General features: G+C 44.7%; 1 protein-coding gene across 1 annotated transcript in view; it reads right to left on the reverse strand.

Moving 5' to 3' along the window:
* Nucleotides 1-848: 848 nt before the first annotated feature.
* The window catches only part of EIF2A (eukaryotic translation initiation factor 2A), a 288,313-nt gene continuing 270,669 nt past the window's right edge, over nucleotides 849-18,492 (reverse strand). Inside the window, exons 13-14 of the mRNA XM_086944079.1 lie at nucleotides 8,114-8,179; nucleotides 849-2,097 (exon numbers count right to left, since the gene is read on the reverse strand). Coding sequence (XP_086800205.1) covers nucleotides 2,032-2,097; nucleotides 8,114-8,179 — 132 coding nt within the window. The 3' untranslated portion in view covers nucleotides 849-2,031. The remainder of the gene's footprint in view (nucleotides 2,098-8,113; nucleotides 8,180-18,492) is intronic.

The raw sequence follows: 18,492 nt of genomic DNA on the forward strand, positions 1-18,492 counted from the left end.
AAAACTAAATGGGAAGTCAATTTGTTGGCCTTGTTTTATTATCTACCAAAAGGCAAATAGCTACAATGTGGTAATCTAATGATGCTTAGCAACTGAACAAAGGAAAAGGGAACTTAATGTGTAAGTAGATGGAAGCCGAAGGTACAGCCTTAGCCAAAGAGCAAAGGAAGAGACTTAATCATACACAGACATCAATCTGGGTGACAATTTCTCTTAAAGTAATGGGAAATTAAGCCCCCAAACCCCTTGAATGATTACTAGGCAAACTAAATGATATGCGTGAGGTATTACTGTGGCTAGAAAAGTGGCACCCATTCTTATTGCCCTAGACATCAATCGTAGTTAATGATGGCATACACTATTGTCATGTGAATTTACATGTATAATACAAAACAAAATATTTAAACACAGCTAAAAATATAAACATGATAAGATTTAGTAAGCGTTTTAGCGAGGAATGAATGGTCCGATCATAACCTTGACTAGGCTTTCAGAAATGTTGTGGCTATTGCATGGTCTTACATAAAGTTGTTATAACATAACATTGTGATCATCAGGAATCTTCTCCACTGCATCTTGTTAAAACCTTGAAGATGTACGTACTATATACAATTTATCTCACATTGTAGATATTACATTTCTGTGGAAATGATGTTAGCTTACAAATTACATTTCTAGAAAAAAAATATTTGGCAGGTCTGTAAAGCTTCAAAAGAAACCAGAACATGTTGCCACCAACTGCATGTTTCAAGTGCACCAACTTTAGGCTCGACAAGTCAATGTTGCCATCATTCTGCATCTATGACATGCTTTTATCAAACTTAAATGACACCCCAAAATAAACAAACTGCAACTAGGCAAAACATTTATTTCATGTATAAGGCATGAGCAGTTTTCCTTTAAGCAGTAAGTACTCATCATCAACCAAATAACTAATGTAATTTCTATTTAAAGCATATATGCACAAGAAAGCCATTAAATGCAACACAATGTCAGTCACATTCCCTTCAAAGCAAAGCCATTCTCAGAGTTAATACTATGATTTTACTCTACGGCAGAATGCAGACTAGGAAATCTGGCCTTTTTAACAATCATTTGGCATTATCTGCCTTTAACAAAAGGTGTTTCTTACACCAGGCTCTTGTTTGTAATTTGACTGTGATAAACAGCTCAATTTCAACATTGACGTGAACCCAGCCGTTCCATTGAAGACTTTAGAACAGCCTGAGGTAACTGATAAAGAGTAAACCAAATAAACTGCAACTGTGCATAGGCACTGTGGCTTAATACAGCTGTAGATTTAGCCTAGTTTGAACAGTTGAATAAAATAAATAAAACACATCGCGTTATCATTTGGACTGGGCCATTACCAAATAATAAAAATATAAACTCTGATTTGTGACTTAAAAACTGATTCTGTGTATTTATCTGCACATAATTTGTCCTTTTTACATGAACAGTAAAAAGGTTTGAGTTTGTTATTAACACAAATCAACATTCTTATCATCACTGCCTCAAAAAACAATACTCGTATTTAGAGAATAAATGATTTTTTAACAGTTTCCCCTTCCTCGTTCACTACCTTCAATAATAATATTGAAGTGAACAATCAGTCAAAGTATATTCTATGTCTAAATTGTAATTTGTTGAATCTCTTAAACACATACAAAGCCCAACATGCTCATCTGATCAGATAAAGTCACTCCCTGAATTATAGGACATGAAGGAACGTTCTTTAGTTGTCATCGTCACAAGTCTGGTGCTTTGTAGTTGAACGTAAAACACAGAGAGAGAAAAGGTAAACGTTCTATGATGAACGGCATTAACTTTGCTTTTAGGGCAGAAATGGCGGGCCCAGTATGTCCCAACGAACATACCAATTTCACACAGACCGGAATCGTGTGCAAATAATTACGTCTTGAAAATGGAAAGCTTTATTCTTTCAGCCACCTGGGAATTGTATTACTGAGGGGGTCCAAAATCTATTTGTCTAATGTTTGCTTGGGTTACAAGTAGCGACTACTCAAAGAATTAAATGCCAAGTTGCAAATCTTCAAGCTCTTTTAAAAGCTCATCTTCTTTTTGGATTTTTTCAATCTAGAAAGAAAATAAGATAAACGTGTTATGTGTCACATTTATTTTACTAAATAAGAGACTTAACAGAAACGTGTGTTTCTAGTACTGTAATATGACATATAAACAAACGTCTAATTAAAAAAGAAATGATCATGTCTTGAAATACAATGACCAGTCAATCACTAGTGAATCAATATATAAAATGGATGCTGCTTATCAACATATCAGGACAGTATACAAGACTGGGGTTTTCAAGAACTTACTATCTAGTAAATTATCATTTTATTTCTATTCTCCTTTTTAATAAACACATTATCAGCAGGATCATATTTGTTTATGCAAGCACATGCAAAGTAGTTCTCCTATGCACAGCTGCAAGGTGCCTGCTCATCTGTGTTAGGTCTTGTGGATAGACCTTTTCTAACAAGTAGGGTTCATGTTGTAAGGTGGTGAGCCAATTTGTCAATGATTACTTAATTCCGACTCCAGTGTTCTAGAAAAGGCAGATTAATGTTTCAGGACAAAGTTCTCAATGACTATTTTACCAAGTGTGCGCTGCAACCCTCACTGCGTTTTCAAGGAACCTCCAACATGAACTTCTATAACTCACAATTTGGTTGGATAAGAAAAAGGGTCATGGGTACGATATGGTAGAAGGAAGTAGCATCTGATATTCTGCAGAAAAGTCTCTATGGGGTTGTCATGACCTAGTAGATGCAGGAGTGGCTGTCAAAATTGCAAGTAAAATGAGTTCATCAGCAGTTATCTGGCTTAAGTTCTCTCGCACAACAACAAGATAAGAACACAGCCTGACTCAAGGAATCTGTGCAGAAAACGCCAAAATCTAATGAAGACAACCATACGATTTATTCTGTCTAGGGCATTTATCATCCTTGTAAACTTCAACTCTAATACCAACACCGTGGTAAGCAGCATATATGAGAGATACACCACCAGCAATCAAATACAGATGACACACAGAAATGCTAGATTAATAAAGTAGACATCTAAAAAATTAGAAAAGCAATAAAGGAATACAGATCAACTGCTTTGTCAGACTCAATGCAGCTGGAACTGTGTACAGAACATTTTCATCGAATATAAGAAAACTATATAGAAAATTAGTGTTAATGCAAAACAAAAAAACTGATCCTACATATAAAACAGCACGTCTTAACAAATCCATCTTCTTTCAACGAAAAACGCCTGTACATAATTAGTAAAATGCTTCACTGTTCAGATCAATACCATTGGCTAGACCCACTTTGTGCGAACAGCTTGGTTCTGTTACACTCAGAGGAACTGCAAAGAAAATCAATCTGTCACATGAATCCATCTTAAATATCATGCACAATACTAGAACATGGCATCTCAATACCTCTCTCTAATTAGGTATTTCCCAGATTGCTACTAAGTTGCAATGGTCACGTAGCTACTAACACAATCAAATCTGAACCCGGATTCCACTGACAGCTTTCAAACACTCAGTAACTTACCTCTCAAAGAAAATGCAATTGCATCACAACTCACCAGGTAGTTTGCCAAATACAACACACTAGTTACGCAGGCGACAGCATGAAACTCAACCCCCTAAATATCCTATGACACACACTGCATATCCAACACAGGAAACCTGCCCCAATTTCATTCTGGACCTCTCAGCAACGTTTGACACGACTGCCCACAGGAGACATCTTCATCGTGGACATCAAAGACAGTGTGCTAGAGTAACCTGTCTCCTACCTGACTGAAAGGAAATAACTTGCAAAGATAGGAAAAACTATTTATGATCCTCCACTGAGGACACGTTTTGTCCCACAACCATCTCGTGACTCTCCCATGTTGTTGAATCAACCTTTACATTGCACAACTGGGAAACTTAATGGAAGAGTTTGGGTTTCCCGACTACCAATGTACTTGTGACACTCAATTATATCTAAAAATGTATTGCATCAGTGACATCTGACATATAAAGACAAGCCACGCTAAAATCTAAGACTGGAAAGTATACAATTTACAAACAATAACAAGAGAAAAAATAATTGAAATAAACACTTTGTCTGTTTCTTCTAAGGCCATACATTTGGGTTTAATTATGTATTTCCTTCTCAAGATCAAACTATACTCATCATAACCGGCTGTCAGGAAAAAAACTTTGAACACCACTCAACTTATTAACTTGCTCTTAATCTCAGCATGCAGTGCAAATACCTTTTCTAATCATTTCACTTTTGTTAACATGCTTTCGTGTTTGTGCAAGTCTTGGAATGCACAACAATTCACTCCCTTCAGTCAGAGGCACATCCATATCTTCCATATTTGTTTTCAAGAAAAAAGTTACTTATCTCCAACTACAAATCTTCACTCTTGGTATAGTTCATAGATTCACATAATTGAATCATTTCCAGTCATCCAGGTGGCAGCCTTTGGTAACATACAACAGAAAAGGTTCGTTGACTATGGTTTTATAAACAGAACCTTAGACTGGAGAGTTTAAGTAATTACTTACCCCGGGTTGCTTTAATGTTTTGCTTTCACCATTTTTAAAGAGTTTTTACTGGAATATCTTTAGGACTAAGGTCTCTTGAAGATGATACAAAAGGGTAACACACCAATTATCAGTTCTTGATTTGCATTTCTGGAGGACGGTTAGGTGCACTTTAGCAAGCTTCTCTGATTCCAGGCTTTAGATGGTACTGCTTTCTACACAGTGTAGGGGGTCTTGACGGAAAGTGATCAACTGTACTTGTGCTACTGTGGTTTGTGTTGAGCAGATAAGCAGAAGATGAACCTGCCATCAAGGGAGTAGCCAGACTATCAAAATACCCCCACTTTGAACCAAACCTCTAATGATACCGTATGAGCAAAGAAAGTAAGCCCGGCCCTTCTTATAGTGATTGCCTTCACCCTTACATCCACCTGCCCATCCACTTATATTCGGCCGCCCATCCACTTCAGTTCCTTTCTTGCACCTTTTATTACTTTCAACCTTTCTTCCTCTCCGCTCCCTCCTGTCCACTTTCTATCTACTACAATTCTTTGTTTTCACACATTTATTCCTATTTGCCTTTATGTCTATTTTCTGCTTCCTCTGTACTTTTGTCTTTGTTTTATGTCGCATAATTTACTCAACCCTGCCTAATTTGGCCCTCTCCTGCCGCGTAATTCCAGTGGCTGAGACTATAGTGGCCACAGGGAAAGTAGCATCCAGAGCACTTCCATCTCAATGGCTGAAGTTTAGGTCATTTTCAATGAGTTGCAAATGATACAAGATCAATAACATTTTGCTTATTTCTCTATGGTTAATTGTTGCTCTGCACTGCTGTATTCAACCAAAGCCTCCAACATAGACAACAGGGAATGATTCAAGCATGTGAATCCATGAAAGGCTGAAGCTCAACCTACATATGAAATTATGACATTAACCACCATACGGTCATATTTAGTAAGAAAGTTCAATTACCTCATTTTTATTATTATTTTTATTATTTTTATTATTATTATTATTATTTATTTATTAATATTAGAAAGTTTTATAGAGCGCAAACAAGGTCCTTGCGGATATGGTCCTTGCGGATATTGGAGCGCTTTACAGTAAATAAAGTTCTTTATACATCAATTGAAGGCAGGACAGAGTACAAATATATCACATCATGTAAAGGTAAATCATAAAACTATCACATAGCGTTAAATAAGGGAAGATATAAAGACTAGGTTGCCTACGTGTCCCTTGTTATAAAAAGGGTAAGTAATGAGGATACATTTGGTCTTGAGATTTCTTTAGACCATACTCAGGTGAATTTGGCCATGAGAATCGATTTTACTTCCTTTTTGAAAGAGGCAGTGGAGGAGTTAAGTCTGGTTTCTGGGGGTAAGGCATTCCAGATTCTGGGCGCCATCCCTGAGAAGGATCTGTTCTAAGTTTTCTTCTTGTTGAATTTTTGCGGTTTCAGTAGTAGGTTATTCGCACTTCGCCAAGATCTGATCCCACCCGAGAACGTCAGTTTCTGTGCCAGACAGCTGGGCGTTTTGTGATGCATGGCTTTATGTGTCATACACGCTATTTTCAAATGAATTCTGGCTTCCAACGGTAGCCAATTCAGGGATTTTAGGTCTGGTGAGATGTGGCGTTTCTTTTAGAGCCAGTAATGAGCCTTGCTGCAGCATTGATTGAAACTCTTAGTGGTGCAGTTGTAGCTTTGGGTAGGCCACAAAGAGAGACATTCCCGTAGTCCACTGTAGGGATTACTAGAGCTTGTACCGTCTGCTTGAAGTCATTGATTGGCAGGAAGGGTTTCATCTTCCTCAGTTTGTTTATCTGGAAGTCTGCACCCTTTGTAGCGTTGCTGATGTGTTTTTGCATATTGAGGTTACTGTCAAGGGTTATTCCTAGCGATTTCGCTGAGTCCACGATGGCCGGTTGAAAGTGGAGTGCCATAAGATGATTGATCCAGTCTTGCATTATTGGGACTTGGGCAGGTGGAGCTATTAGAAGGAATTCAGTTTTTAGGGTGTTCAATTTGAGATGGTTTTCTGCCAGCCATGTCTGGGTATTCCTAAGCAATGTGTTGAGCAGTTTGAGGTCTTCTAAGGTGTGGATCTTAAGGTATAGTTGTGTGTCATCGGCGTACATGTTATATTGCACGTTAGACGTGTGTAGAATTTCGGTGAGCTCAACGAATCATCCCCAGGGGGATCTCTCTGCCCTTGAAAAACAGTCACCTAGGAGAGAAACAGAGTCTTAAAACAGCCAGGTCTTGAGCAATTTCTTAAATTGAGACAAGTTGGAACCGGCACTGGTCTAAAATTAAGCTGTCCTAGCAGTTTTTCAAGCAAGTGTTCCTAAGTATCCACCTTACCTGGTGGGTATGGGAGCTGGGAAAGTTTTCCACTCCTTTGCCGTAGATTCCGGTCCCTAAGGAGAAGTTTGTTTGTGCTCCGAAGCTAACGGTTTCGGTACGGCCATTTGCCTGTGTTTGGACGCCAAAGGTTTTGACAAAGGATTTCGGCTCAGACGGTCGACTTGGCTCAGAAGCAGGAATGAGCATCTTAGGGGAGTTTTTGGTGCCGAGCTGGAGCTGGGCATTTCTGAAGTAGTTGTTTGCTGCCGAACATGGCCCGAAGGCAGAGATGGCCCAGAAATAGTTTTATCTCTTTCTGGGACAATCTGTCGACCCTCTGAGATGGGTTGCTGGGGTGGATGCCGAGGTGGTGGGGGTAAAGTACTCACTGCTTGTTGAGCAAAAGGCAGATATCGTAGCCGGAGCTTTCATTGAGGGAGAAAGTCTCTTCATTTGCCGCCAAAGCTTGTGCCTGGAATTCTTCCTGGAGGTCCTCAGATCCAAAGAGGTCGAGTGTGTTGTACACGCTCCTTCAATACATCTCGAGATGTCGAGCCAAACAATCACGATAAGTCTTCTTGGACCTGAAGGAGCGGCAGGCCTCACAGGTAGCCTCGTGCTCAAGGGAGAGGCACAAATGACAGACCTGATGGAGGTCAGTGAGCAGAAACGTTGTGTGACACTAAGGGCAAAATAAAAAAGGCATCTGTTCCATCAGCAAATGTTCATATTGCTGGTGGAAAGTCTAAGGGTGACAATCGGGGTGACCCGAAGGGTGAGGGCCCTGGAAGGGACAGCGGTTGATTTGAGACACCCTGACAATGTTAAGTTCTCTACTCGAACCATAGGAAGTGGTAAAGGGACTGCAATCAAAAACAATACCGATGAGGAGTAGGTTGAGGCTGACAACGATACAGCATGAATGTGCCATAAAGGAGCAGAGGAGCACACGTCTAAACCAGACGACGGAAGAAAACAAACTAACAATGGAGTTGATGATCATGCACATTACCAGCAAGAGGAGGAGTCACACTACCACGTGTCTCGAAAGACTTCTTTGGGAAAAAAAAAACGGTCACACATCGAAGTTCAACACTAGATGGCAGACTTATGCTAAGAATGTGTATCTACAACCCCACATGCCTCAAACAAATATATATTCGAGCATTTACTAGATGCAGGATGGAAAACAATACCTGGTTCATCTCTAGGGTTTTGCCAGAAGCTTGCTGCTCTTTTAACTGTTCGATAGCTTTTAGTTTCTTAAAAGAGAAAATAAACACACAAATATGAGACACACAGAAGGATATATTTACTAGATTAACAGTAGGGCTATTTGCAGAGGACAACAATTGGTTTATAAGCAACAGTTAAGTATCAAGACATTTCCATTAACAAACAGTTCCAGTACGATCAGATTAGGGTGGCCAAATGCTTTTTCATGTACTATGACAAAGCACCCACAACACCGTGGTGACAAAGGCAAACCAAAGGCTCCTCAAGAGCCTTGTTGTCTCATGTTTAGGTAGCATACAGCAGCTCAAGTCTTACATTGCAGGGGCTGCAGACACCCAAAAAATATATACTTCCAAAGAAAACACAATATAACGGAAAATACGAGTTAACTAACACAAAAACATAGATAAACAAGTCAACAGCTGCAAATACTTACGTGAACGCAACTTGCAAGCATCAGGACCTGACACTAGATGGCAGGAGTATGCAAAGCATGTGATGTGCCCTTGACCCTCCGGGTAGGTCGCTTCCACACTGCTGCAGCGCCACCTGTGCCTGTGACCTGCCTGCTCTGCTCCCTCTGTGCCAGTGTCTGCTGCCCATTTTGATTTCTGTACCCCAGTGCGACTGTCGCCCTTCTCTCCCTTGGAGCCTCGCTCGTTGCTGCTCCCCAGTTTCCCCACCGCTGCCACACGTGCGGCCCCGCCCCCTGTGCCCATTCGCTGACCACCATCCCGCCTCCCAGCTGACCCCTCCTCCCCACCTCCCTTTAAATGGCGGCTGCTGCGGGACTGCGCAGCGGGCGCACCCAAGGCAAGCCCGTTTGCGCCAGTCCGCGCCTGGACCGCGCCCAGCGCCACAACCCCTGGCCCCCGACGTCGCCAGGGCACCCGACTGAGGTACGACACCGCCACCCTCATCGCACTCAGCACAGGATGATCTGCCGCCTGCCACCGAGCCACGCCGAGGCGCACCCAAGGACCCTTCACCTGCCAAGCATGCAAATTCTCCTGCCTCCGAACCTGCACACCTCCCACCGAGCGCAGCAACAACAACAGCCACATCAAGTGCATCCTCCTCAACACCCGCTCCGTCCACAAACACGCCATCGAACTCTGGGAACTCCTGGATACAACAGCACCAGACGTTGCCTTCCTCACGGAAACCTGGATGAACGCCTCCTCGGACCCCCGACATCGCAATAGCCATCCCAGATGGCTACAAAATCACCCGGAAAGACCGCGTCAACAAAACTGGAGGAGGCATAGCCATCATCTACAAGAACACCATCAGCTTCACGACCAACGCCGAAGGCACACTCACCGCCGCCGAACACCTACACTTCCAAATCTACAGCAACCCCCAGACCACCCTCAGAGGAACGCTCATCTACAGACCCCCGGGCCCACGGACACAATTCTGCGAAACCATCATCGACTTCATCAGCCCGCACGCCTTAACCTCACCAAAGTACATCCTCCTAGGGGACCTGAACTTCCACCTGGAGAAAAGCAACGACAACACCACCACCCTGCTTGACAACCTCGGACTCAAGCAACTGGTGGGCACCCCCACCCACTACGCCGGCCACACGCTCTACCCGTTCTTCTCGGCCAGCAGCCACGTTGCCTTCAGCCACTCCACCGGACTACACTGGACCGACCCCAGCTGCATCCATTTCACCTTCAAGAGGACCACATCCCACCACCACACGCTACAGATCCCCCACAGATGCTGGAACAAAATCACAACAGACCAGCTGACCACATCGCTGAGCCAGAACCCACCGGTCGACACCCCTGACACCAACAACGCAGCAGACAATCTCGCACAATGGATCACCAACTGCGCCGACGACCTCGCTCCACTGAAGAAACCCCCAGGCAAGACTAGCAACAGAAAATACTCATGGTTCACAGACACCCTCAAAATCGCAAAGAAATCGTGCCGAACCCTCGAAAAAGCCTGGTGCCACAAGCGGACATCAGAAAACATGACAGCCCTCAAGAGCGCCACCCGCAAATACCACCAGATGATCCGCACCACCAAAAGGACATAGTTCAAAGAGCGGCTGGACAACAGCTCCCACAACAGCAAGGAACTTTTTAGCATCGTCAAAGAGCTCTCCAACCCCATCGCCAGCAACAACGACATCACACCGTCGCAAGACCTCTGCAACTCCATCGCCACATTCTTCCACCACAAGATATACACGACAGCTTCGGACCCCAGACTCCGCCCCCAGCCACCAAACCAACGACCCCCACCATCACCCTCAGCGCATGGACCCACATCAGCACTGAAGACACCACCCACGTCATGAACACCATCCACTCCGGCTCCCCCTCCGAACACATCTTCAACAAAGCCGACACCACCATCGCACCCCACCTCCCAAACGTCATTAACAGCTCCTTCACGTCAGCCACCTTCCCTGGAAGCTGGAAACACGCAGAAATCAACGCTCTTCTGAAAAAACCAACAGCGGACCCCAAAGACCTCAAGAACTTCCGCCCCATCTCTCTGCTCCCCTTCCCGGCCAAAGTCATCGAGAAGACAGTCAACAAACAGCTGACTGCATTCCTTGAAGAAAACAGCTCGCTCGACCCGTCCCAGTCCGGATTTCGAGCCAACCTCAGCACCGAGACCGCCCTCATCGCAGCCACCGATGACATCAGGACCCTGATGGACAACGGAGAGACAGCCGCTCTCATCCTCCTGAACCTCTCGGCAGCATTCGACACGTCTGCCACCGCAGCCTAATAACCCGCCTCTACAACACTGGGATCCAAGGAAAGGCCCTGGACTGGATCACATCGTTCCTCTCCGACAGAACCCAGAGAGTCCGCCTACCTCCCTTCCGCTCCGAGGCCACCAAGATCATCTGTGGCGTACCCCAAGGCTCCTCACTCAGCCCAACTCTCTTCAATATCAACATGAGCCCCCTCGCCACCATCGCCCGCAAACACAACATCAACATCATCTCCTACGCCGACGACACCCAACTTATACTCTCCCTCACCAAAGACCCTCTCACCACCAAAGCCAACTTCCAGGACGGAATGAAAGAGGTTGCAGAATGGATGAGGCACAGCCGTCTGAAGCTCAACTCGGACAAGATGGAGGTCCTCATCCTCTGACAATCCACTTCCGCCTGGGACGACTCCTGGTGGCCCACGTCGCTGGGCACCGCACCGACACCCACTGAATACGCACGCAACCTGGGATTCATCCTGGACTCCTCTCTCACGATGGCCAAGCAAGTCAACGCAGTCTCGTCCTCGTGTTTCAACACCCTGCGCATGCTCCGAAAGATCTTCCGGTGGATCCCCACCGAAACCAGAAAGACTGTCACCCAGGCCCTCGTCACCAGCCGACTGGACTACGAGAACGCCCCATACGCAGGAACCACAGCCAAACTTCAGAAACGCCTTCAGCGCATACAGAACGCCTCCGCGCGACTCATCCTTAACATCCCCCACTACAGCCACATATCCGCCCACCTGAGAAACCTTCACTGGCTCCCCGTCAGCAAGAGGATCACATTCAGGCTGCTCACCCACGCCCACAAAGCATTCCACAACATGGGCCCTGAATACCTCAACAACCGCATCTCGTTCAACACCCCCACCCGCCAGCTCCGTTCCTCCAGCCTCGCCCTCGCCACCGTCCCACGGATTTGCAGAACCACCACGGGAGGAAGATCATTCTCCTACCTAGCAGCGAAGACATGGAACTCCCTCCCTGCACACCTATGACCATCTCACCTTCAGGAAACACCTCAAGACCTGGTTATTCGAGCAGTAGCAGCACCCGCCCCTCTTTTTTCTCCAGCGCCTTGAGACCCGCACGGGTGAGTAGCGCGCTCTACAAATGTACTGATTGATTGATTGATTGATGTACAGCTCACATGCCTTGAACACCAATATCTTGTGTTATGTATGTTTAAGAAGACAGGAAAATGGGTTGATTATTCATGTAGATTTTGGAGGTAATGAAGAGCCTTCAATTTATGGTTGCAATTCTCAGGATGAGAATTCACTGAAGGAATTTGCTGCTAAAAAATATAGTATAATGGAGGAAAATGTCTGGCGGATTGTCCATCAAACTTGTGGAGCAATGTTCAGCATGTGCATGCTGCTGTAAACCGGGAACAAGGTGTAATTTCAGGCAGACCTGCAACGGTGCCTGGGTTGGATACACCAAGTGCATTAGTCCCGATGGATGTCAGAGAGTGAGAACATTCATTCAAATGTCTACGTCTCACTGATCTGGAGAAAAAAGCTTTCAAATGTTTTTCAACTTTCTTCTGGGGCCCAAACAACCTCAGGGGTACACTTATAACAGCTCCCAGTACCTCAGGTGAGACACCTAGAAAATCACTGCGGGCTAGGCAGATGCCAAACAAATGGGTCTAGCCCAGGCCCAGTTGCCACTGGTAAGCGGAGTACTTCTAGGAAAGGCCTCTTGCAACGTACTCTCTCTCTCTGTAGTCACAAAGGAAGTCAACCAACTAACCCTTGGAGTCCACCACTTCCTTGTCCTGGGTACAAAATGGAGCAGGTCTACTCCTTTCAAGTCACAGACAGCGGGGCCAGTTCTCTTTTTGAGTCAAGAAAGTGTTCTGAAGTGGGTGCTTGGATGAGCCACATTTATGCCTGGCACAAGTTAGTGGGAAGGGGTTGACTCCAGGGCCCCTCCTTAACAATTGTGGTAAAAGTTCCTTAGGACAACCCTAAAAACGTACTGCAAATAGGGCAAAAATGCCATGCGTCAAGGCCAGCGACAGACCCTCCTTTAGGGTGGAGGAGCGCTGCACCCCCCAGCCACCAGCCGCAAACAAAACTATAGAAACTCGTTTTTATCATCGTATTATTTTAGTCACCCACCTCCAGGACTCGGAAGAGTCCTGAGGGCGGGTCCAGTGGGATGACACTGTGGTGGGGGAATGCTAATGCACTCTAGTGTCCCTTCACTGCGCATGAAGTGTTTGGCCGGCGGTTTCAGGCTGGCCAAACACCTCAAGTTCAATGAAGCTTTCTCCAGCCCTAGCTGCGTTGCTGGGCTGGAGAAAGCAGGCACAGACTACCAGTCTGCCTGGGAGGGCAAAGTTGTAGCGTTTAGGCCAATAGACTGCTTTCCTGCAGTGTCATAATTGGCCGCAGTGCAGTCTGGGTGCCTGTCCCAGAAGCAGGAAGAACAGGATGGAGCGGATGGTAAAATTATTTATTTTTATTACTTTAGTAAGTTACCCCATATGCAAATCAGTCTTGGGCCTGCTCCAACAGGACAGTCTATCCCGAACCACCAAAGTAGGTTCGTATTTGTATTTGTATTTGGTATTTGTAGGGCGGGACTGCTGCTCCGAAAGGAGCATCCTGGCGCTGAAAAAGTGTGCAATACATTTACAGATACTAAATTGCAGCCATTACATAGGCATCCGGCAGATTGAAAATCTAGGTCTTTAATTGCTTTCTGAAGACGCTATCTTGGTGCAGGAGTCTGAGATCTTTGGGCACGGCATTCTAAGCCTTAGAGGCGAAGACAGTCAGGGTCTTCCCCCCCTTGGTTTTGTAGTGGAATCTAGGGATGTTAATCAGGTTGCCATCAGATGACCTCAACTTTCTGGGAGGATTATAGCGAGTGTATCGCCTAGTGAGATACCTCGGACCTGTGCTGCTGAGAGCTCGAAATGTAGTCACCAGGATTTTAAACAAAATCCTCTTATGCAGGGGTAACCAATGCAGGTTTTTGAGGGCAGCTGATTCAGACGATTTCCTCTGTAGTTTCAGTACCAATCTGGCAGGAGCGTGTTGCACACTCTGCAGTTTCTTTAACATGGCCTTTTTAGCCCCGGCCATCAGGCCGTTACAATAATCTCCTTGGGGCAACTCAGGCAACTATTGCGCCCATACACACACGTATTCTCGAAGCAATAACCATCTTGTTAATTAATACGAGTGCCACTGCTCTTTATGTACACCCCCTGGAATAAATAAGCGCAACGCACTTTCGAGACACTCCCTATCCCACGCCGTGCGCGTGAGACGTTGCAGGTTCTCGACTCTAATACATGATTGGTCCAATCCGGGTGAGCCCCCATGCCAAACCAGTACTCAGCGGCTGCACCGCGAGTCTCTCATTTTTCACCACAGAACCCCAGAGGTCGGATCGCAGGCGCCTCGCCACAGTAAGTGAATCTGCCCCCGTCCTCGGACTTTCCGCATCGAAATCGCATTGCTAGCTAGCTAAGCCCTGCGTAATATCACGATTCTGAACCGAAATTTTCGGTCGTTTAACCCTACGCTCCCCCGTGGTCTAAACATGACGGCTTGCCATCCATAGACGTCATACAGCGCACCATAGTAATATAGCATCCTAACTAAGGTTTTAACATGTGTCCTGCACTTTTGCGCTTAGCGTTCCATAGCACATTAGAACCATAGATTTTTCCCAGACGCATTTGACAGCGATTTCAGGCCCCTTCTTAATCAATGAACTGACCACAACATTCCATCCAAGTGGTGGTTCTTTACCTTTATCTTTCCCTACACAGCGCGACAAAGGATTGTATACAGCAGGATTTATGCGTGAAGAGATGTATCCATTCCAGTAAGGAACAGTCTCGAAGTAAGTTCCCCTTTCGCCCTGAGCATACTGTAACTAGCAGCTTGGCCTAGCTAGTGACTGAATCTCAGTCTACATTATATTTTTTCAAACAGAATTCCCAGGAGCCCGACCTGGCCCACCACTAGACGGTACAGATGTCAACCGTTCTTTTATGTATGTAATTTTCCTTTTACTAACACTCAGACAATCGAGCTCATTCACCATTTAAGGTAACTTACGGCCTTCACATTATTTTTATAGGCTCTCCAATTCACACTGTCCTGATGAAGACCCCAACATGAGGCAACAGTTACCCTTCTAGCGTACTTCGGAAGTCGAAACGTAGACTACTCCATCCCAGCACACCATAGGACATAAAGAAACTTATTTATTAGACCAATGACTGATGCAACTTTGGAACCTTGTATATGTTGATTGTAAAGGCGTTCTTTATTTTAACGTGATGTTTCAAAAAAGTCACACCACCTTTACCCGGTCCCTCACAACCTCCACACTTTCCCTTCCCTTCCCATCGAGAGCACTCTGAAATGTAATGACTTAACAATTGCATTTAAGTACCTCTATATGTTTTGAATAATTTGATATAACTTAACTGATTAATGCACGCAAACAATACTATTGCGTTAATACTGACTATGCAGAAATAAATGCATAGAAATCTTTCTACTTCTTGCTTTATTGTACTAATGTGAGTTTACTCATGATAAATGATTTTGTGGTGAGTGTCAGACCAATATAATATAGACCACACATAGCACATAAGTCATATGTGAACTCGGACCAATGCTTATTTGTATTGTTACAATAATCTAGACGGGAGAGTATAAGGGCCACTGCCACCGCCTATCTTGAGTCAGTGGGGAGAAGGTCGAAAAATTTCTTTAAAGATTTAATAATACTAAAACAGCTTCCTGCCACATTCCTCACATGCTGGTCAAAGGAAAGCGCTGAGTCAAATACGACCCCCAGGTTTCTAGCTGATTCCACTGAATGGGGCGGAGCGGAAGAATCCTCTGGCCACCATTTACTTGGGCAAATGTGGAAATTTTTTCCCAAGGGCAAAATCTCCGTCTTATTGGTGTTGCATTTTAAATGGTTGTTTTCCATCCACAGGAAAACGTCCGTCAGGCAGTTCTTTAAGTTCTGTTCTGCGTCAGAGGAGTTCCTGTCTAGAGGTACAATCAATTGGATGTCATCAGCATACGATGTTACAAGTATGCCGTATGACTCTATTAAGGAAATGAGGGGAACCATGTAAATATTAAATAATAAAGGACTCAAAATAGAGCCCAGGGCGGTGGTTTGGGATCTGTCTGACAGGAAAGAAATTATCCAGGCCAGGGCCACATCTGTAATACCTATATCTCTCAGCCTGTTGAACAATATTTTGTGGGAGATGGTGTTGAACGCCGCTGTTAGGTCCAACAAGATCAGAGCGGCGTTTTTACCTTCATCCTGTAAAAATTTTATGGAGTCGGTAAGCTCAATGAGGGCCATTTCCGTCGAGTGCCTTGAGCGGAAGCCCGATTGCTGAGGATGAAGGATATTAGATGTTTCAACAACATTTTTTAACTCTTGATGGACCATCTGTTCTGTTATCTTACCCAGAACTGGAAGGAGAGATATTGGTCGTAGATTGGAAAGGTCAGTAGTGGATTTATTAGGTTTTTTCATAAGTGGTTTGACTATTGCTTTTTTTCCAGTCAGGCAGGACCAGACCTGTGCTAAGGTTCATTCTAAGCAGAACACAAGCAACCCGGGTCTCAACAATGAGGTAAGCATGAGTTCTGTGGCACAGTGAGCAGGGACCTACATTTGGGCATACCCATCATACTTAGGAAAACAAAACCCTGATGGCTGGGTTGTATGGATTAATCTCAGCTACTGGCAATTGCTCTTGGCTACATTTAAAGCCATTGTTATTTGCTCATTGTGCCATCCTAGACCGAGAACTGCCATATAAAAATCGGTGCGATTCCCAAGTGCAATGGGCATGCCCTAACATTGGTCCTGGGCGCACTGTGCCACAGGGCTCAAGTTTCATCCTACTGACATGGCCCAAATAGGCCAAAACCAGTCAGGGGTTGCTTGTGTTTCCACTCCGAGTGGACTCAGCTCAGCAGTTCAGGCTCAACTGTTCCCAGAGGAAGAGGAACAAGGCTGATTTTCATATGGCTGGTTCCTGTCTGAGGAAGCTTGGTTGGCAAAATAGATTGACTGAATGTAGTCTAGAGTAATTATCAGAGACCTAGATTCATTCATGCAATCTAACCATCATTTTTTTATTTGGCTAAGATGGGTATGCCTACACGTGGGAGCCACGCTCACTGCGCCATACTCTCAAGCTGAATTATACGGACAATGCCCAAAACGCCAAGCCTAGTTTGGGATTTCCCATGTTCCCGGTCAAAGGCATAGGCCTGGCAGTTCAGACTGGGTGGCTCCTATTGGCCTAGGACAGATTTTGATGTGTCTCATTCCTGTCTGAGGTGTCACTAAGGGGCAAAAAAAGACAGCAATGTGACCCAGAATAACTGGGCATGGCAGAGATAGATACTAGTAATCCACCAATTAGGCGGGGGAGAGTCTTCCTTAGCTCAGTTCACAAAATAACAATCTCTAGTGTTGCAGGCCAAATCACCTTAGATAGTAGCATCCCCCACGGAGAGCTTTTGCTGCATAGGCACTTTTCCATACATTTAAGATGCAATGATAGGCTGTTTACTTGAAGATCAGGGTCATACAAACCTCCCTTTTCAACAGGAAGTGGGCATTATGGATTGGGGAAAACCTTTTCATAGTAATACAGACTTATGGGTGGCCCCAACCATCATGTGCATATTTCTGTAAGGAAGTCATGTCTTTATATACTATACTTGAACAACTAGGTAACTTACTGAGTCACATTCCTTTAACAATATATCAGTTCATACGCGGGCCAATGGCTCAGTAAATTTAAGAATAATCCATTCAATAGTTTAAGGTCTGAAGGTTAGGATTCTAATACATATAATTATCCCCACGCTAGGGTTCTAAAATCCTTTTCCGTCTCGAGTGAAGTCACAGAATGGAGGATACCTAATTCTAATGTCTGGGCCATCAGGTGGAATAGACACCGGAGACTGGAGGTGGCTGTGTAGTCTTAGATGAAACCAGTTTCATCCGTGGGGATCAGGCCAGAAGGTACATTTTGCACCTGGACCACAAGCTTCTGCAGGAAGTTGTAGACAACGGGGTTAAGGGACGTTCAATCTAGGAAGTCTTTGATTTGGGTACCACTACCATTAATTACTGCCTCTCACATGGAGCCAGGAGTCTACCTACTGATTGGGCTACTAGCTCAACTGGAACATCTTGGTGTTCAGAGGGCTTACACGCATAAAAAAACTCCAATGGGAGTCCTCCTAAACTTGATTCATTCTCTTTTACTGTTTACAGCTTCGATTGCTGAAACAATGTCACTTCACAAAGCAGGTGTCTTCACTACTTCTCTCTGATATTGGGTTAGGCTTAGGTTGATGGGCCTCCTGGAAGGACTAATCATACTGATCTAGATGGGCACAAGGTGTGTACAGAAGCATGAAGCATTTTGACACTATAACCCTTAAATCTTCCTGAGAGAATGTGACAGAGCTACCAGGTACTGTTATCAGTACAGAGCTGCCATGCCAGGAGCTTAGCAGATTTGCTATATTTTGCTCAGTCTGAT

This window comes from Lissotriton vulgaris, chromosome 11 (genome assembly GCF_964263255.1).
Source record: "Lissotriton vulgaris chromosome 11, aLisVul1.2, whole genome shotgun sequence".
NCBI lineage: Eukaryota > Metazoa > Chordata > Amphibia > Caudata > Salamandridae > Lissotriton > Lissotriton vulgaris.